The sequence below is a fragment of the Amphiprion ocellaris genome, chromosome 8 (genome assembly GCF_022539595.1).
Source record: "Amphiprion ocellaris isolate individual 3 ecotype Okinawa chromosome 8, ASM2253959v1, whole genome shotgun sequence".
NCBI lineage: Eukaryota > Metazoa > Chordata > Actinopteri > Pomacentridae > Amphiprion > Amphiprion ocellaris.
Window position 1 is genome coordinate 34,555,543 of NC_072773.1, and position 21,399 is coordinate 34,576,941.

The 21,399-nt window shown below is 38.2% G+C and overlaps 1 protein-coding gene across 2 annotated transcripts in view; it reads left to right on the forward strand.

The window, feature by feature from the left end:
* The window catches only part of cntn3a.1 (contactin 3a, tandem duplicate 1), a 96,578-nt gene that overhangs the window by 35,829 nt on the left and 39,350 nt on the right, over positions 1–21,399 (forward strand). For both annotated transcript variants that reach the window (XM_035946682.2, XM_023266948.3), the window contains exons 6-9: positions 12,738–12,941; positions 13,473–13,575; positions 13,901–14,085; positions 17,817–17,956. In XM_035946682.2, coding sequence (XP_035802575.2) covers positions 12,738–12,941; positions 13,473–13,575; positions 13,901–14,085; positions 17,817–17,956 — 632 coding nt within the window. The remainder of the gene's footprint in view (positions 1–12,737; positions 12,942–13,472; positions 13,576–13,900; positions 14,086–17,816; positions 17,957–21,399) is intronic.

The window sequence follows — 21,399 nt, forward strand, 5'->3', positions numbered from 1 at the left end:
TGATGTAAAATGTCCTCCAGTTCTGGAATGACCCTTTTATATTCATACTAATATTAATGCACACTGCTCAAAAGAGATTTTTCTGCTTTGTTTTTCTGCTTTTTGTCTTTTAGTTTTGTAAAGGAATATATCATAACAGCATTTGGACTTTGGGTCAAACAAAACAAGACCCTTAAAGATGCAGCTTCAGGCTCTGGGAAGTTGCTAAGAGCGAATATTCACTATTTTTCTGACATTTCGTATACAAAATGATATACTGGTTGATTAAAAAAAACTAAAATTTTAATTATGACCTGCAGACATTTTGTGAAGTGAATAAATTAAATCGAACACGTTATATCATTTATTGCTTTTCTTAAATTGCAAAATTGGAAGCATCCACTGTATATTGTTATGCAAAGAACATTATCCACATCTAATCCCTCTGAGTGTGAAGCTAACTGAGCGAAATATATCAACAAGTCGTTGATAAGGAAACACAGGAAACAGGCTTGATATTGTGTAGCAGCTAACAAGCTGAAAGAATGCCGTCCTACAGCTTTGGCAGCTGACTGTTTCATGCACAAATTGTTGTTTGGTGTTTTTTAGGTCAACATTGGTTCATTAATCCGTTTGCCGCTACGGTGTGAAACTGGAGAAAACTATGAGGTGTTTTTATCACACAGATACTTGCAAGCCTAATAGAAGCCACACATTTGTAGTGCTTTGTTCTGTGTATGTTATAATGAGACATCTCACCTTGTGTTGACAAGAAAAGCTGGAACAATGAGCCATATGCTTACATTTGGCAGCCTTGTAGTGTAATAGCTTCTGGGTTGTGTTTTTTTTATAGACACATCCCCGGTGGAAGGTGTCCACATGCCAGCACATACTGTAGCCAGCAGACGGCTAAACAGCAGCATTGTGCAGCGTGTTGGGCTGCAGCAGCACTGTCACGACACTCGCCCAAAATATTTAGAAAAACCTCACCACGGCAATTTAAACTCAATAGTTTTATTCATTATTCACAAGAAAACTGCACCGTTTTGGTCAAGATGATGTCGCTAATGCAAAACTCTGCCTAGTTTCCATCCAGAAGCTTTATATGAGAAAATCAGTCAACTTTGATCCACTTTTACTTGAATATTTGCCGGAAAAGTGAGGAGGAGGACAGTAACTGAGTTTTTATGTATTGATTTAGTTTAATAAAATACCTGAACATCAAGAAAAGACTCCCATATGCGTCTTTAATTAATTCTGAAGTGGGTGCAGGTTGTAGAATTTCACTGAAGACTTTCAAATTATACTAGTTATGGTTAAGTTATGTAATTTGTACAACAGTTTTTGTAAGATTCTGATTCAGAGTCAAATAATTTAAGATTCTTATTGTCTGAGAACAATCAATCTTGCATGTTTGGCATACTGAGAACAGAAAATGTACATTTTAACTTTATTTTACTAAGGTGTACAGGTATATGATGCCCAGAAAATAGATTTTTTATTTAAATCCCCATTTTTACTGTTTGTGAGAACTTATAATTCTTACATTTGGCGCAGTTGCTATTTTTACAAATGTTCTAGATAAAAGGATATTGACTTCACATGACTTTTGTATAAAATTTACACAGTTCTTGCAAAGGAGATAGAATTCCTTGAATAGTTGTTGGAAAAGTGAGGAGGTGTAGAGTAACTGAGTTTTTATTTATTTATTTGAAGACGTATTGAAATAGTTTGATAAAATACCTTCACATCAAGAAAAAACTCTCACATATGCATCATTAATGAATTCTGAAGTCAGTGCAGGTTGGAGAATTTCACTGAAGACATTCCAGTTTTACTAATCATGCCTAGTTATGGCTAGTATTGGAGTTTTTAAAGTCTGTTCTAGCAGGTTAAGTTATGCAATTTGTGCAATGTTTTCTTGTAAGATTCTGAATCAGATTCAAATCATTTAAGATTCATATTGTCTGAGAACAATCATTCTTGCATACTTGGCATACTGAGAACAGAAAATGTGCATTATATAGGCAGTTATAGAAAGCCCAGATGATAGTTTTTAACTCAAAATATCCACATTTTTACCATTTGTAAAGCCTTATAGTGCTTATATTTGGCGCAGTTACTATTTTTTATTTATTTATTTTTTTTTTTTAGTATTCTACATAAAAAATATTGACTTCACTTGACTTTACTATTAAGTTTTGCACCGTTCTTGCAAAGAAGATAGAATTGGTCAAGTTAGACTCACTTTTCCTTGAACAGATTACAGTGAAGTGAGGGGGAAACAGCTTTTTATTTATTCGCTTGGAGATGTTTTGATATAGTTTAATAGGACACCTTTGAACCACCTTTTACTCAAGAAAATAACTCTCATTGTTTGCATCTTTTTCATGAATTTAACTGAAGACGTTCCAGTTGTACAAATGACGTTGTTGGATCTTTATTTGATCTGTTCTATTGGCTTAAGTTATGCATTCCTTTTTGTAATATTCTGATTCAGATTCAAATAATTTATTCTAATGTATTTAATGTATTGTAATCTATTGTCTGAGAACAATCAATGTCGCATTTTTGGCAACAGAAAAATGTACATTAAAACTTTAATTTGCCAAGGTGTGCAGGTATAGGAAGCCCAAAAGATACATTTTGACTCCAAATATCCCCATTTTTACCATTTGTGAGAACAAATGCACAAAGTCGCACACAGTATGGCACAAGTGCATCAGTGTTATATAACAGAAGGATCAAAAGTATTTCATTTTCACTTTTAAAAAGGCCAGCAGAGGTTTTTGACTTCACTATTTTGATACATATACGAACCTCAAGGATTATTGAAGAGTGCTGCTGCTCAGCTCCGGTAAGAACCAGGAGTGTTGAATAACGTTGTCCCGAGGTCATAAGGCTCATAATGTGAACATCCCACCTGCATTTCAAACTTTACGAGCATTTTCAGGTGATGAATCCATTTTTTTTCACATTAGCAGCAGCTGGAAGCTTCACCTCTGTTAGGAACCTTGCAGTGGGTGTGCCGAAACTCATGTGAATCATCTCAATTAGTTTTCTTCCCACGTGTGCTGTGTTGCTCTTTCTGTTATATATTTTTTTTATTCTGTTACTTTATTATGATTGGTGAGATGTATTGTGTTGCTCTTACCTAGCAGCTGTTTGAATCAGCAGGGCTGTCAGCATTCTTTTCCATCTGTTCTCATGCAATAAGGGAATTCCGGGACATCATTTCATTTAAATTAGGATTAAAAATGTAACGTCTCTCTTTGTAAACTCGTTTTCATAACATTCGGGAGATTCCCTCGGCCTCGGATTCTGCACTTTGTTCCAGCTGCTTTGTTTGATCACACTTCACAGATGTTTACGGAGACGTATGCCGCAGTGTGTCTGAATCAGACTAAATCATCAGGGTATCTGGGTGTTGATGTCGGCGTCTTGAGGGAAATGTAAATAGATTTTATTCAATAATCATCATCAATAATTCATGTCTATCTTGTCTGTCAATTGTTCTCGAAACTGTAAAGTCTTTTTTTTTTTTTTTTTGTTTTAAATGAGCTCCAAACTCCTCAGTTGGACTTTCCACCAACATGACGCTGATCATTTGGGACTGGAGTCCTGGAGGAGCTGTTGTCAGTAACCCACACTGTTCCACTGCAACTGGCCCACATCTGTCACCTCCAGTCTCTTATGAAGTCTTTACCTGTTCTAAAGAAGGAACAATAACGCCATACACCATCACATGGAACCTGTCGACCTGATAAATGCTGCTGTCATTGGAGTAAAGCTTCCTCATTACCTGAAAATATTCTTCTAATTTTAGATTTATCTTTATGCACGAGGTAGTATTTACTTTTACTCCTCTTTTTGTCTCTATAATTAATAACACTGTATGAGCTCAGCCTTAATATGTATTCAGTCAGCTGAAAGAGTATTTTATATCGTTTTTTGTAGGGTTTTGATCCCCAATATGTAACTTAAACATGTAAAATCACACCACAAATAACATTATAGGGTCTTAACTCTAATATCTAAACTTGTTAGGTGAATTTGCAACAAGTTTTAGATTTTAGATTTATCTGTACTCCTCTTTTTGTCTCTATAATTAGTAACACTGTGTGATCTCAACCTTAATATGTATTCAGTCAGCTAAAGTACTGTAGTATTTTATATAGTTTTTTGTAGGGTTTTAATGCCTATTATGTAATTTACTCAGGTAAAATCATACCATAAATAATATTATAGGGTGTTAACCCTAATATCTAAACTTGTTGGGTGAATTTGCAACGTAATATGTGCAAACATATGTGCAAATAATATTTTGTATTGCATTCTTTATATAAGATAGGATAAGATAAACTTTATTGGTCCCTTGGTGGGGAAATTTACATGTTCCAGCAGCTGGATACAGATAAGTCGGGACAAGAATTACAACAGTCCAATAAATTAGATCTACATATGTCACATATGAGTGTATATGACATATTTTTCCTTTTTTGTACACTGGTGGACAGTTTCTCTGCATGTACAGCTCATGTAGAGATACTGACAATAAAGTTCTCTTTGACTTAACAGGTTTAGATAATCTTTTTAACTTTAGCGCAATGGGTGTTTTTTTTAAATGTGCTATATTTTAAAAAAACAACTGTGACTTCACTTCACTTGACGTCTCTAATTGGGACAGTTCTCACAGTAAATCAAAGTTTTCATCTAAGGCCATTGCGAGCCATGTCTAGGAGCGTTTTAAGAGGCAGATATGAGAACTTATCCAACCTTCAAAGATGTATTTATACACCGGTGTATGTGAAGTACACGTGCCACAAAGTGTCAGGAAAACAAGTGAGCTGAGGACACCTCACATCCACATCACATCCTCGCAGACATCCTTCAGTGTTTAGTCTTTGCTGACAACAGCTCCTCTAACCTGGTTTAACCCTTGACGTCGATGATAACACCTGCTAGAACACGAAGCAGAAAGTGTTCTTCTCTCCTGAGAACATATAGCAAGAATCATGTGAGAAAGTGAGAAGAAACTAAAGCTATTCTTAACCCAAACTCATGTTACATCAGATAAATAATTGAGCTTCCACAACATTTGCCTCCATTTTGATTTAATTAGAAAATGCCAGTGAAATAAAATGTAATGCTTAACAAAAACAGTAGTGGAGTAGAGTTTGCAATGAATAAAGAGCTGTAACACAGTTAGAAATATATGACAAATGGTGTCGTCTCAGCCACTTTAATATGCATTCAGTTGTGCTCATTTGGGGGAAAATGGCATATAGATTTCGCACAAGATTAAATTATTAATATCACATGTTACCCCATAAACAGAAGTTCATTTTTGTAACATGGCACCAGGAATAATCTGCCATAACACACCAGCTGTTTTAGATAAAAGCTCTTCCTTTGATTTTCTTAAAAATCTCCCTCAGTTTCTGAGAATATAAATATTTCATCGTACTATTTAAGTAACCCCTCTAGCAGACAGAAATAAATCTTGTTCTGATGAATTTTCAGAACTGTCAGGAAGAAAAAATTAAACACAATCAAACATAAAACAGCACATCTGTTGTAATAATGTGTAACACAAGGATCTCCAAAATCCAATATTCAGTATCAGAGCTCTCAGACTAGCTGTCAACTGTGATTTTCATTTGGGTGAATAATTGCTATTCTTGGTCAAATTCATTCAAACTGGGTCAGTTTGCTTCCCTGCTGTTTTTCCTTACAATAAATAAACCGAACCAGAGCCTGCTTTTGTCCAGCTAACAGTAATGTAGGCTGCAGACTGCTTTTATTTGCTTCTTGTTGTGACGGATCATTACAGTTCTCTGGAGACTTAGCCTCGGTGTTTGGAATGATCCATTTTTCTGACAACATTTTGTTAGATTTAGCTGCCACTGTAGATTATCCGTGCCGATGGAGATGCTAAGATGTGCTGTAAAATGAATCATCTCCAGTTTCCTAACATATGACTGGTCATATCTAGTACAGTAATGATATATCATGTCTGCATTTATTTACATGCTCACACATTCATACTTACCTACTCACACCTACACACTTAACATGCTCTTGTCCTCATTTAGCTTCTCCTTATTTTGATTGGATTGGTTATATTGTGTTGGATCAAGCTGTGGATATATTGTAATAAATGTAGCTAGATTTTCAGTTAGACTTGTTTTATCTAAGAGAAAATGGCAGACATGGATGGAGAATTAAAAAGGGAAAGATTAAATTAAGAAGAAAAATACATGAATATGCACGAAGACAAATAATGGCACAGTATTTCCAGCACTGTGACTGAAACAAAGAAAAATCCTGACTGGCATGCAAATGGACTCTCACAGTGTTGGAAAAGTCAAAAACATGTTCTCATGAAGGGTGACAGAATATAATTCACGATCTGCACAATACAGTGTTAGACAAGGATCTGCCTCATCTCCCCCCTTTAAAGGATTTCAATATCCCATGCATGATTCAGGAAGCCATTATTTCATTTTAACGATGCCTCAAAACCCTCAAAGACCGCAGCAGGAAGTAGTTTGACGCAGGCGAGATAGTCTGAAACTGCAAGGCGGTTTGAAGTTGCACTTATAGAACGACCAAAACATTGTCAAGAATCCAAAGAGGAGCTCCGACCGAACTCTTTTCTCTGCGCTGTGCTGCATTTGCATTAGACGTCTGTGTCATCTTTTTCCTTTGAGACGGTCTGGATGATTGTTAGTCCAGGACCTAATGCATCTGACCTCCTTTCGCTAATGGAAACTGGCCTTTCAGATTTACTCAAGGCTGAAATCACTTGTTTTCTCTATCCAGTGCATCTACCCCAAAACAGAGGCTGCTGGCTGGCTAAAACAGCACACATAGCTTCCAGGGATTTTTCCCAAGTGCGTGACCTAAGCCATTTCATAGAGTGAACTTGTGTGTTATGAATACAGATAGGAAGCCCTGGTTAATGGCTGTTGCCGTCTCAGGAGCAGACTTGCGAGCACACACTTTGACACAAGTTGTGCGTACACTTTTCTTTGATACACTATACACTTGTGCAAAACCCCAATCCTTGGTTCAGTTTGTCCTTGGCCTGTCATGTTCCATTTTTCTTCCTTCTTCTCAGATCATTAAGAGGGGAATTGATGATGCCTGTTCATTATACAGAGGCTAAATGGAACCACAATGAAAATCTGCCACTCACTGTCACTCCTGATTGCATTATTCCATTACTGCCCATCCGCAGAAGGCTCTCAAGTCCGGCCATCGCACACAGCCAATGGTGCTTTCCACTTCCTATTTCCAGCTTCCTGCTTTCTCACCATGAATCTTTAACTAACCAATTAGTAACCTCTTATTTGTTGTTGCTCCAATTTGTCATGCCTTGCGCCTTTGGGAGATATAGTTTTAAAAACAGACATTAAATATACATGACCATGTGGATGAGAGCTTGGATATATTATTTAGGGGAGAGGAGGATATAGCAGCACAGATGCTTTTTCCTTTGCTATGAAGTTATGGTTCATCAGTTGTTGTGGATCTTTAGAGTGCATGAGTTTAAAGAGACACGCTGAAATCCAACGTCTCTCGTAATGTCGTTAAAGAGTGTCCATGAATATCATTTAACATTATGGAAAATGCACCTATTCATCACTTTCTTACCAAGAGTTAAATTAACGCTGCCATGTCAATTCTTTAAATATTAAGTTGTACAGGACATGGTTAGCTTAGCTTAGCATAAAGACTGGGAACATAAGGAAACAACTTGCCTGGCTCAGTCTAAAGTTTTAACTTGCACCTCCCTGCATGTCTTGTTTGTTTAATCTGTACAAAAACTGGCGTGAAAAAGATGACAAATGTTTTTTTTACTTCAGTTTTTGTACACATTAAACAAAGAAGTGCTGGTAGACAGATTTTTTTTACCACTGGACCAACTGTTTCCTGCAGTTTCCAGTCGTTATGCTAAGCTAAGCTAACTGTCTCCTATTGCAGAATCATATTAACCATCCAGACATTGGTCACACAACAGTAATAGTGGTATTTAGAAATTTTTTTTGTCTTAAAAATTAGCTCATTTTCAACTGATGCAGACATGTTATATTAAAGAGCCCTTACTACGCACATTTACAGATTTATAATTTTATTTTGAAGGGCTGCTAGAATATGTTTACATGCTTTAATATTCAAAAAAGATGTTATTTTTCTCACACTTAGCACTACTGCAGCAACAATCTCCATTTCAGTTCCTGTCTCTTTAAGAGCCCTCTCCCAAAAAGCCCAGTCTGATCTGATTGGTCAGCTGGCACGACAGAAGCACCATAATCTCAGGTCTTTGAGTATTGGCAGAGAGATGTAGCCCTAGCAGAAGTAGCTTTATGGTGGACTACGAACAAGCTGCTCATTCTTTGTCTGAGGTCTATCTAGCTTCTATGCTAGCGCTATGTTACACAATGATGTCAATAAGTAATGAAAGAAAAGACTGCACTTCAAACATGGCGTTTCATCCAGATGTTTTCTGCTGGAGAGAAAACCTTTCTTTGGCATGAACTTTGTAACTTAGCAGACCCTTCATGTGCACATTAAAACCACTATATATAACACACTGAATGAAAGAGAAAAACCCCAAAAAGCATAATGTGAGCTCTTTAACATGATTTATTGTAATGCACTGCACACACCATCAGTCATGATACGAGCAACTGGCGGAACAGGCCAGCAGCCAAACTGAGAAAGATGGTGAGTGCCAGTGGGGGTACTGCATTTATCACAAGCCAAGTACGCCACGAAATGTGTGTTTTTAATCGCCGTTTGTCTTCAACATATGCTTTTCTGGACTATTCTCATGCCATTGAATCAATGCCAGACACTGTTCGACATACCAGAATTTTGCAGTGAAGTTTTGCGGGAGGTTTAGGTGTCACGTATTGCTTTATTAATGGAAAAGGAAAATGCAAATTATTACAGCAGGGAACTTAGCCAGAACAGAAGAATTATTTGGAGGTAGAAATATTTGGTGGCTGGTTGGCATTTAACTTTATTCACAGTGCTGCAACACAATTTGGCAGAAAGCATTTAATACCACCAAGACTCCAAGTAATTGCCTTCCAAGTAACTGGTGTCATGCATGGGTGACAATATTTTTCTACTAATTTTGACATTAACAGTCCTTTTCTTATTCTATATACTGTATTACTATATAGTATCTGGTGACATGTTGGTACAGTAAGCATCCTTTAATGAAAATGCGCAGCTTTTTGTTGTAAACATTCTATATTGTGATAATGGCACATTGGAATTATGGACTTCATTGGCACAAGACAGAGCGACAGGTGTGGTTACACTGTGTGATGCAAGTTTCAATCTCGTGTTGTGTTCTTGGGATGATCACAAGGTCAGGTTGTCCTCTACCACTCCCACACACATAAAAGCACAGTACCTGGTAAAAAAAAAAAAAAAAAAAAAAAAAAGAAAAGAACATCCTCACAAGCACATCACAAGTTGTCGAGCTTCAGATTTGAGGAATCCAGAAACACATAAGTAAAAATAAGTTTATTTGAATACAAAGAGTCTCTTACAAGGTTACAGGAACCAGGTCGGCGAGCAAAATGGAGGGAATGTATTGGCATGAAGTTGCGAGTGTCCATCTGGCAGGGTGTAATTGGTGGTATATACTGAGGGACTAATGAGCAGAGTAGAGGGGTGGGGAAGATCAGGTGATGCAGCCGGCGGTAAAAGGAGGCCGAGTGGGAGTGGCTGGGAGTTAAAGCTGGGGAAGGCAGACGACCGGGGCAGAATGAAACCAAACAAGCAAGTCTGTGACAAAAGGCTTCGAGATTCTATGTGATCTGCAAGGTTTGCAGTAATATGTCAGAGCCCACACACCATCCTCTTGCCCCCCGGAAGAGCAGAACTGAAGAATACTGAGTCAGTAGATGAGTGTCCGACTCGCGTCTCAATTATTCCCTGTTCTGTAGTGCCGAGTCATCGCTTAGACAAGTTTTTACCAACGGCCAAGATTGCTTTTGGGACAGGGATGCAATATGGTCCAGAGCAATCTATCCTTGTGTCAATATGTCAAAACACCATCATTCCTTTTTATAATGTTGCTGATTGTTAGTGCAAAGCCTCTCTGACTGCACTCCATTTGGTTGATAGTACTGGGACTGTTTCCCAGAAGCCTGTTATCAGGGATGATGAATAGTAGACTAGGTGGTGCCCTGCTGAATAACATGATCTGTAATACATTGGTTTTATTGGGCGTTATACAGTTTTTTATGCAGGAGCTGCAGCTTAAGGTTTGATTTAGGGTCCTATGCTGCTACATGACAACCGCAGAGGGAGATATTTGCTTTGTTTGGGTTTCTTTATGCACAACCTTTGTCTCTGTGTTTAAAATGTATTCTTATTAGGTAATAAATTCCAAAAAGAAAAAGTATGTGAAATTGGCAATAGAAAGTGACGGATTACTGGCCTGATTATTGGGTGTGATATCCAGAAATTTTCTAGTTATCGGTAGCATTATTTTTTTTAACCAGTTCCCAGAACATTGAATCAGACTCCTGCACACTTGCAAAGCTATTTTTTTAGTGCTACATTTTGATGCTAGACTTTCACCAGGCAAATAGTTTAGTACAAAGAAGACTTCCTAAATAGGAAACCACAAATGATCATACTCCAGATACACGGGCGATGTATTAAATACCAAAAAAAATATTTTAAATACCATATGCAACATGAGAATCATAAAATATTGGTAAAATCTTAGGATAGTAATACTTGAAGTCTGCTGCATTCTAAAAAAAAGACCTAGACAAAATGAACCTGCAACTGAAAGAAATACCACCAAAATCAAATGATACTTGTTTAAAAAAAACAATCTCTTCATGAAACATCTTTAAAACAGAAATAAAAGGAAAAAAGAATTTCAACTAATTTCTGTGTTTGAGAAATTTTGACAGTTTTCAGTAAATGTGTATTGACTCCAAAATGTCAATTATCAGTCCTATTGATTACTAATAATCAGTACAGTAAAAAAAACAAAAAAAAAAAAAGCCGGATAATTAAAGTGAAATGATTATATGGTTGCAGTCTTATTTTACTTTATGCTTCATTTACTCTGAGAAAGTTCACTTAGTACAAATATTATTATACTTTAATGTGCAAAGTGTTGACGCCTGGCAAACCTTCAGATTCACAAACCTCGAAATCAAATTAGCCTTCCTATTATTTATTAAACATCTGTAAAACATAAAGAAATGTCAACAAGATGCTGTGTTAGAATCTGTGATATTCCAAATTTTGACACCAGGAATTAAAATTTTACTGCAAACGTGTATCAGTTCCAAATATCGGTCTCTGCAATTACTAATAGTTGGTATCTGTATCGGCCCAGAAAAAAAAAGATCTGTCAACCTGCAGGTGGAACCTTCTGCTGATCCAAACCAACGGTTCAGGAGATGATGTGCTGGTGAAGCTTTGCTGGATAATTGTCAACGTTCAGACTTTATCGTTCAGTGGAGACATCCAGCTGTTCATACTGCTGCTGCATAGTGGAACTACTAGTCTTAAATTACTCAAAACTCGACAGAATATCCAAAATTTTGTCTGAAGTGACTTGAAATTTACCTAAAACGAGTTCATAAATTTCTCCACATTTGCCAAAAATGAGTCAAAACTGTCTAGAAAGTCTCAAAATTTACTCAAAATGGGTTAGAAAGTGTTCAAAATGACTCAAAATTGACAAGAAAGTCTTGAAATTTGGTCGTCGGTTTAAGAATGACTCAAAATGTGCCAGAAGTGATAGGAAACTTGTCCAGAAGTAGATATTGTCCATAATGACTCAAGGCTGTCCAGAAAGGCTTCAATTGGTCCAAGTCAAGTTAAAAATGACTCAGAATTTATCAAAAAATGACTTAGAATGTGTCCAAACTGACCAGAAACTTATCCTTGATTAGTTGTTGTCCATAATGACTCAAACATCGTCCAAAGTGAGTCCAAAAAATAAATAAAAGTCCAATTTAACTTCAAATTTTGCCAAAGTGGCAAAATTGATCCTAAATGGCTCAAAAGTTGTTGAATAAAACTTAAAATTGTCCAAAATGGACCAAAACTGTTCTCTTCATTTCATATAGCAATGTATAATTAAAATATTAATACCTAATTTTACTTTAATCTTAATTCATTTAGCACAGGTTGTACCATACTTTGTTGTCCAATGTTCGGAACTTTAGTAAATCTTCACTTTCTAAACTTCTTGCGTCACTGGTGTCTGTGGCAACCTGCTCTCTGCATTGTCTTAATTCTGGGCTGTTTTTCTGTCTAAATACCCTCTTAGACATTTAACAACCTCCTCGCTCCTCATTTTCCCCAACAACCTTCAAGTTAAACAGGCCACTGCAGAGAACACCTCAACGATCCTGCTGGGGATGTAAATAACTGCTTCTATTTAAAAAAGCCCAGTTATTCCTACTTTCAGCCTCATCACTTCAGCATAGTGGACCTCTAAAACTTCTGCCTTATTAAGGACATTTATCCAACAGTGAGCAAGAGTAATTGCTCCTCAATTATAAATTGTGTTTTTTAATCATGGAAGGCAGTCCAATCCACTAATTGCTTTATCCCTGAAGGCATCCACTCACGCTGAAGTGATGAGACTGCTGATGAAGCACATGGTATATGTACATGGGTACAAATGATGCACGAATACAGTGTTTGCTTTTTCATGTCTCGCCCACTTCCATCCTCCTTGATTACCTTCACAGAACTCTCCTTCACTTGGATCTTCAATGCGTACCCGTCGTTTGTTATCCAGGACACGCGGCGCTTTGTGTCCCAGAAGACAGGAAACCTCTACATCGCAAAAGTGGAACCGTCTGATGTGGGCAACTACACCTGTGTAGTCACCAACACGGTCACCAAAAGCAACGTTCAGGGGCCACCGACACCTCTAGTCCTGCGGGTTGATGGTACGAAGGAACCTGTTTGTTAAAATGCACCTACAGTACAAAGTAGTAGCGGTTATTTTTGTCCTAAAATCAACATTTGGGACTGAAAAACTTCCAAATTACAGTTGCAATCACTTAAATGAGCTGTTTTCTAGCAAAATAAGTTTTAAAAAGGTGACTTTTTCACTGGCGACCGTCGATTTTGCAAACTGCTGCCAACACTTTTAATCATCTATACCTCATTTAGGTCTGTAGCTTGGCCGACAGTTTTGGCAGTTGTCTAGTTAGCTTGTTCACTGTGCTTTCATAGAAAATAATTGAACTTTAAATGACAATCCAGGCAGTGGTCAGACAAATTACAATTCAATATTCTCCACTAAACACTGGCACACAGTCCAAACACCTTGAAAGAGCTCAAAGAGAGTTTCTTTGTTCCTACATTAAATGTATGTAACTTCATCATGGAGAGATTAAAACTATGTTCTGATTTAGTTCCATTGTGACATTTATTGGCCTTGAGCTGAAAGAATTCCCTTCTTTTTGTCTCCCCAGGTGTGATGGGCGAATACGAGCCAAAGATTGAAGTGCAGTTCCCTGACGTCGTCCCTGTCGCTAAGAGCTCAACTGTCAAACTGGAGTGTTTTGCACTCGGAAAGTACGTCCCACTGTGCATTATTATACCAAACTCACAACTGCATTAGCTGTTTGCTTTACCAGTGTAAGCTGCATGGTGATGCGCAGGCACCCTGGGAAGCGATCTTCAGATTTCCGATTGTAACGACTTCCTCACCGAACATACAGAGACTCACCAGTTAATGTTTCAGAGTAATTAAACATTTACATCCTCCGCCACTGTTATTCATTATTCACTTGCGTCACATACATTTCCTCCGGCTAAACTAAATCCTCCAGATGAAACAGGTTTCAGGCCTATGTTTCATTTTGTGTCCTTGCTGTGTGGTGTGTTTTCCTGCCTTCAGCCCGGTGCCAACCATCAGCTGGAGAAGAGTGGATGGAGCCTCATTCGGCAGGAAGGTGGACATAAATAAAGCCAGCGGAGTTTTGGAGATCCCTTATTTCCAGCAGGAGGATGCAGGCATATATGAATGTGTTGCTGAGAACAGCAGAGGAAGAAACTCGGTTAAAGGAAAGCTGTCTTTCTATGGTGAGTAGGAGGCTGTTTTTTTTCCCCGACTTTGATCTAAACCTTGCCTCACTTCTTGCCTCTTGTCTTGGGTATAAAAAAAAAAAAAATCTCTGATGCCTTCAACCTGTCAGTCTTCTTCCTGCCACATTTCTACATTTATAGACTTTTACCAAATCTCCTACCCTTCAATTCACCGCCTTATTTAAACCCCCCTCAAAGGCTCCCTACTCTGAGGCAGGACTGAGTAAAAGTGTAACTTTGTTGTGGCTCCAACAAAAAAGTTTTATTTGTTGTCATGCAATCTGTCGCTTTTATGAGAGTCCATATATAACTGCATCATATTGAGGGAATGTGGTAGTAAATTAACCTATTACCAGTAGTTCATTCCTGACAAGCTCTTTATTGTGCCAGAGGCTAAGACGGAGCCACAGATTTACACCACCTTTCAAGGAGAGGGGATTTTTCCCTCACCAACACTGGACTTATGGCCCATATTCTGAGAAAGCTTTTAATGGCCCTTGATGAAGGGTTTTTTTATGGTTTCGCTCTCCATTATTTTGCAGTTTATGCATTGATGATGTCTGCCCACAAGGCCCTATAGGGATGTGCTCGACTGAAATCATCAAATCCAGATTTTTCTTTTCTGAAGGAGGATGCCTTTGAAATGATAATACAAGTTTTTTTTTGCAGCACCTTTGGGTGAGATGAAATACTCAGTACCTGTAGGTAGACTCAGGATTAAGCACGCTTTTCTTCAAGCAGTATGGCATCACAGGAGTGGGTGTCGATAACCTAGAACAAGGTGAAATGGTGCGATGATGTTGTGGTCATTTTACAAACAAGGTCGTATTTTTTCTGCAATTTGCACCCGTCACTGTGTTGAGTCACATGGGCTGTGTGGAAGTCGTGTTTCGCCTGGTGAGATTTAAGTCCTGTCTCATCTCAAAGCCGCGCAGACTGACCGGCTGCCAGGTGATAAAAATCTGTAATCTCATTTTAAACTCCCATAGACAGGAGCTTGTGGGACATCCATCAACTCTACAGAAGAATAGAGGCGAATCAATATGGGGATGCGGTGTTTGCGACAACCAAACAGTACGAGCGCAGCAACAATAAGGGGGTGGCCTCGCTTTCGATTTCACACTTAATTGTCCTTCCGCAGTTCCACTGGATTTAAGAAATGAGATCATGTTCGGGCAGTTTACTGCATTTGAATGGGCTCCGACGCAATCAGATTGACTTTGTGCCGGAACCGCCTGCATGACATCTTTCCTTCTATTATGTTATCTCAGACACTCTCATTTGTAATGCCGTTAACAGGGTGTCATACAGTAATTGTTTCTCAACAGTGAATGCATTTTTAATACCAAACGTATTCATTACGCCAAATGTATTCTCTTTCATGGAAGGAACATTAAGAGAGCTTGTTTTTTTTGATAGCAAAATATTATTGCAAGTCTCTTATATATGTTTCTGCTGGAGACAGTTTCTCTGTAAAGCTTTTGTAATATCATTTGAATGGGTCAGAATTTGTTCTTGGGAAGTAAAATGCACTGTAGGAAAGACATGCAGCTAGTGAAGTAAGGAAGAGAAATAATAAGGGAGAGGCAATTTCATTAAAAAAACACTGTGGGTCAATATATAATTGAGGGACTTTTGAAGTCCATGGGATATATCTTGCATTCATTTTTATGAAAAATCAAAAACTAATTTTTTTATGTTTGTTATGATCATGTCTTTACAAATTCCATTATTGTTTATTATGGAAACAATTACTTATTAATAAAAAATGACTGGATATCACTAAAATGTCAACTAAATACCAGCCCAAATTTAATAACAACCACCTTCTAATTAGCTAAACAACAATTAAATGAGCTTATTCATAAACTGTTTTGATTGTGTTCTTTTTATTAAGTTGAGATAATCATAACACATATTTCTTTTTTGGCAATATATCACATTTTAGATGGAAAATGACAAATTCTATCTGTGTCCCAGAAATCACTTTCCACTAAGTTCCCCATTACAAAAACACCTCTGAAGGAAGTGTGTTAATTCCAGATCACATGACCTGCTCCACATGATGTCATTTCCTCCTGAAGAAAAGACTGGCCAGACTCCAAGGCTTTCTGAGTTATTTAATATAAAGTAGTGTGTGCTGGTTATGTTGATTTTAGGCCTTAAAACAGCAAAAATGTCAACTGTGATATCTGTCAATGATGTAACAAGAAGTCCCGCAATTATATATTGACCCCTATAGTAGACAAAGTTTCTGGAATTGAAGTCTCATTTTAAACTAACAGGTGTCACGCAAATACAACAATGACTCTTCATTAGCTTAAATAACAAAACAAACACATTGCTGTGTGAATCTATTCCAATGAAAGAAGGATGGAGATGAAAACAGTTTTTTCCACAAATAGAACACCAATAGCAGCGTATTTATGGCATTATCTTGAACACAAAACCCTCCTCTTGTCTTGTAAATAATTCTTAAAGTTCAAACCTACACATTTTTCTTGTCCATTTTAGAAGCTGTAAGTCAGAGAAAATATCTTTTTTTCACTCTAGTGGACCTCAAGTTCTTTTATCTGACCCCAGTCATGTCACCTATAACTCTGAACACATTAGCACTTTGTTTTCCCAGAAAACTAGTAGACATGTAAGCAATGCATCTCTAGTGATTAGCGGATTAACATATAAATAAATGATAACCACAGAGCTTACAATTGATTTTACTTTCACATTGTTTCCATGGAGCTCAAGAGAGAAACTGGTAGAGACGTGTCTGCAGAATTCTGTTTTCCTCTTGAGACGACCAACCTCACACACTGACTGTTTCTATATACTAACTTTTCCTACAGAATACAGCATTTAACATCCTCACAAATCAAAACTTTGATCCCTTTCTACGGTTCATAGAACTCAGTATTTAAACAGACTCTTTCATAGCCACATTATGATCTGGCGAGAAGTCATTTTACATGTAAAATATAAAAACAGAGTATATTTGAAATACAAAACCCAAAGTCAAATATTCACCCCGCTAAAAAAGTCCTTGACAGTGGGTGGATACTGAAATATTAACCTTTTTTGCATTAACACAGCTGGAAAAGGACTCTTCTGCCTTTTCCTGCGGTTCCCCTTGACCCCGGCGGGGCATCGTGTATTCATGCAGGAGCTTCACAAGGTCCATAAATCTTCTTACGCTGTCACCAGAGATAAGGTGCTTTTATGTGACAGTAAGACCACCATCATAAATATAGGGGGATTTTATTAATGGATTTCTGATGTTGAAGTGACAAAAAGCGAGTATAACTTTTGTTATTAACTGCACTACTAAGGAGGGACTACAAACCTGAGATTGTTAGCGTCACAAGAAATGTAATTTGGTCAGTAAACTTGATTCTTGTGAAAGATCTGCATGTGAAAAGCACATTGTGGCAAAGCTAGATGCTTATTGTTTAGCTTTAAACATTACGATAAATAGTCTCAGCCATCCGCTATTGATTTTCCTTTGCAATAACCTTATACAGTCGTTTTTATTTATATATTTTTTTCCAAGCAGAGATCAGCTTCAGGTTAATTGGAAGTGGATTTATGATTTGTGCCCTTCGGATGCCCCTTTAATGAACTAATTGCCTGCTTGGTTGGTTCATTGATTTATTCTAAAACTGCTACTTACTGGCAATACTGAAGTGTCTGTGTGGTGTTGAAGTGTTCATTTACAGTATGTGACCCCACAGCTGCACCTCACTTGACTGAGAAGCCTCAAGATGTTCAGAAGACTATTGATGACACTCTGGTGTGGGAATGCAAAGCCAGCGCCAAGCCCAAACCCTCGTACCGCTGGCTGAAGAACGGAGAGCCGCTGGACCCCATAGAGGTACAGGATTTAACTCTTTTTTTCTAGCTTTTAATGAACAAGCAGAGATATGAACACATTTCTGCAATTCCCTCTACTGCTGCAGCACCTCAAAGCACAATAAAGAGGGAAAGAAACCTGCAAGTTAAAAAAAGAATCAAACACAAGAACTGAAATGCAATCAGTCTGAAACGGGGAGTCAGTCAAGAGGGTTCACCACCTTTTCAGATTGTAATAATCAAGATTGTTTGGAAGTGAATAATTAGATTAATCAAATATTGACTGTTTTTCCAAACAAAACAACTGCTTTAAATTATAGTTGTGCAAATCATCTGCTGGCAAAACTCCATCTCAAGGCTTTTGTTCTGCTCCATTGCAATATTTGGTTTCACAGACACAACCTCTATGTTGGATGGGTGAATGGTCTGTGTCCAAAATCATCCACTCATTGGCTACTCTCTATTTAGGAAGTACTAATAGTGAACTATGTAGGCAGTTCCCCTGCCAAAATAACAATTTCGGACACTACTCGACATCACCACTGTCACTCAAGTTCAGTTCAATTCTATTTATATAGCGCTAATTCACAACATATGTCATTTCATAGCACTTCATATAGTAAAGTTGAAGACCTTATGAAATTTAAACCAAGAACAGAGAACCCAACAGTCCAACGTTGTATTTGTATTCCCTTTGAGCAAGCAGTTGGTCACAGTGGGAAAGAACCAAAAAAAACACTTGGTGGGGGAAACAAAAAAAAAATCAGACAGAACTAGGCTCAGGGAAGGCGGCCATCTGCCTCGACTGGTTAGGGTGAGCAAAATGAATCAAGTCGATGCCGGCTGTGGTAGTGAACCGACCAGCGTTTTTTAGATGAAATTCATATTTACTCTTCTAAATTAATAAGTGAAAATAACATTTTTTTTTCTTTGTTTGTGTTATCAGCTTCAATTAAACAAATCAATACAAATTATTGTTTACTTTTTTTCTCCATAACTCATGGATTTGTCTTGTGCCTGTTTCGTCTCATGGACACATAAAAACTGTTATTTCCTGCAGAATATATGTCTGAACTCTATAAAATAATCATCAGGAATCTGGTAAAACACCACTAACCCTCAATTGGCTCTTTCATCTGTCTGCTCTTCTCCTTTGACGCAATGCAGCTGTACACTACTTTTGTGGTGCATTATGGGATACATTGAGTGCACTATATAGGATGTAACAATTGTACCCTAACACTTTGATAACACTACAAAGTAGCGAACACGCTACACAGTTCACTTTATAGTGTGTAGTGACTGATTTTAGGCACATCTCTGGTTTACAGTTTCATTGTTGAAGGCAGTCCCCAGACAGATACATACACTTTTAGCATATTGTGCATCTAGATCCATGAAAGCTCTACTTGATTACCCTTTAAAGAAGAAATAATTTTAAAAATTCTACTAATTTGTCCTCTGCGTCTTTATTTAACAAGTCTCATGAAGGCGTTTTAACAACAAGCACAGTAAAACAGCTAAAAGGCTCAGTTTTACAGTCTTTTTATTTAAATGCCGCAAAGTGCCTGTATGCTTTTTCATTGCAAGAGCCCTTAAGCGGTTCAGTGAATGGAAATGAGCGTAATTTAACGTGTAAGATGAAAGATGATAAGATTACAGTAGATTCAGAAGCGTCTTGCTTAAAGGATGCATTGTGTTACTGTCGCACTGTTTGCTCGATTTACTTTGCTCAGATGCAAAAATGCTTCCAACTCATAGGCTTGTACTTGGCAAGGAGACGTCGCTTTGAAATTGCTGTATTTGCTTGCGACTAAATTTGGCATCAAAAGTGTGTGTGTGTGTGTGTGTGTGTGTGTGTGTGTGTGTGTGTGTGTGTGTGTGTGTGTGTGTGTGTGTGTGTGTGTGTGTGTGTGTGTGTGCGCGCGCGCGTGCACGTGTGTGTGTGTGTGTGTGCACGCTGGGGGGAGGGTGTTTGTATGTGTTTTGCAAAGAAGCCAAAGTGATGCCATTTTCTGCCTGTCATCAAGCAGGGACTTTGTCGACAATTTAGCGCTCAATCTCTCCTATCTGCTGCTCTCAATTTTATCATTAAGTCTCTTTTTCTGTGGGGAGGGTGAAAAATGCCTTATCATCCAAAGTGCATTTCACATTTAGGCAATTTGCCTTGTTTTTGTATCATTGTGCTGCTGGAGTGAATGTGCTTTCTGCTGAAAACGAACGGCTCCAGTGAATCACAGTCGATTGTGTCAGTGTTTGGGTTCAGTAATGAGTCCAAAAGCCGGACTGTTGCTTGCTTTGTTGGACATGTCGGCAAAAGGGGGCAGGTGGGTTTTGTTGTCTGGAACTTGGATTGAGAGCAGAGATAATACCCAAAATCTGCGGCTCTTTAATTAGAGAGCTGAATGTCAATGCACTGAAGAAGATTACGGACTTTTTTTCTCCCTGCTCTAAGTGCTTTGCCATTATGACACAGAAGTAATCCTCACTGTGCAGCTACTCAGATTCAAATCTGCATAAATACACATTTTTGTCATGAACATTTCATGTGTCTGTCATTTACAGCCCGTCTGGTATTTTTGTTTGTTTTGAGCGGCCTGACAAAGGTCACTCCCTCTATCCGCCACCCTTCCTTAACCACAGGAAACTCTTCTCACTCCACCCGTGCGTCTTCGGTATTGATTTGTAAATAAGACTGTAAAAAATCTCTTTGGCAGGTGGCAAAGGTAACATATTCTCTGTACATGTGGCTATATTAATGAGGTGAGGGTGTTACCATTTTCAAAATGCCACCGTCAACCGCGGCAACAGTAAATCAATTTCCAAACCCAAAGGTCAGCAATGTAGAGAGGGAAGGGAGAAGGAGAGGGAGGCCGAGAGGGCCATTTGTTATTCCTCATTAGAATGGATCAGTCCTCTTCTGCCTCTCTCTCTCTCTCTCTCTCTCCATATCAGCATCTCTTGTGCTCCCTTTCTCTTTTCTTTCGCTCTCTTTCAAGCTTTTTTTCCTCCCACTTTTCCCTCCCTCTCCGCCTCATTTTGGGCCCCCTCCAAGGGAATTAAATGGCGCGGAGGAGGGCTGTCACTTCAAAATGTCACCCCGGCGAAACAAGGACCCACTCATGCTTGTATTTTTCCACTATACCACCAGCTGCCCCTTTTCACTTACATACGTGAGATCGTGTTTTTCTTACCTTCGACCTCCAAAGTCCGCTACCTGCCCTCGGTCTGGCTGCTGCAAACTTATTACAGACATAATAACAAGACGGCATCTGCCTTTTTCCCACCACAGCTTGATTCGGTATCAGAGTGGAATCAAGCATAATTAAAGATGGCGATGAAGCAGACAAATGCCACCATTTTTGTCTCCAGTTGTAAAGAGGCTGTGATGGAGCCACTGCTGAGTCTCTGAGGCGTTTTTTTCTCTCTTTTTTTTTCCCTACCAGGGCAGCGGCTACAGAACAG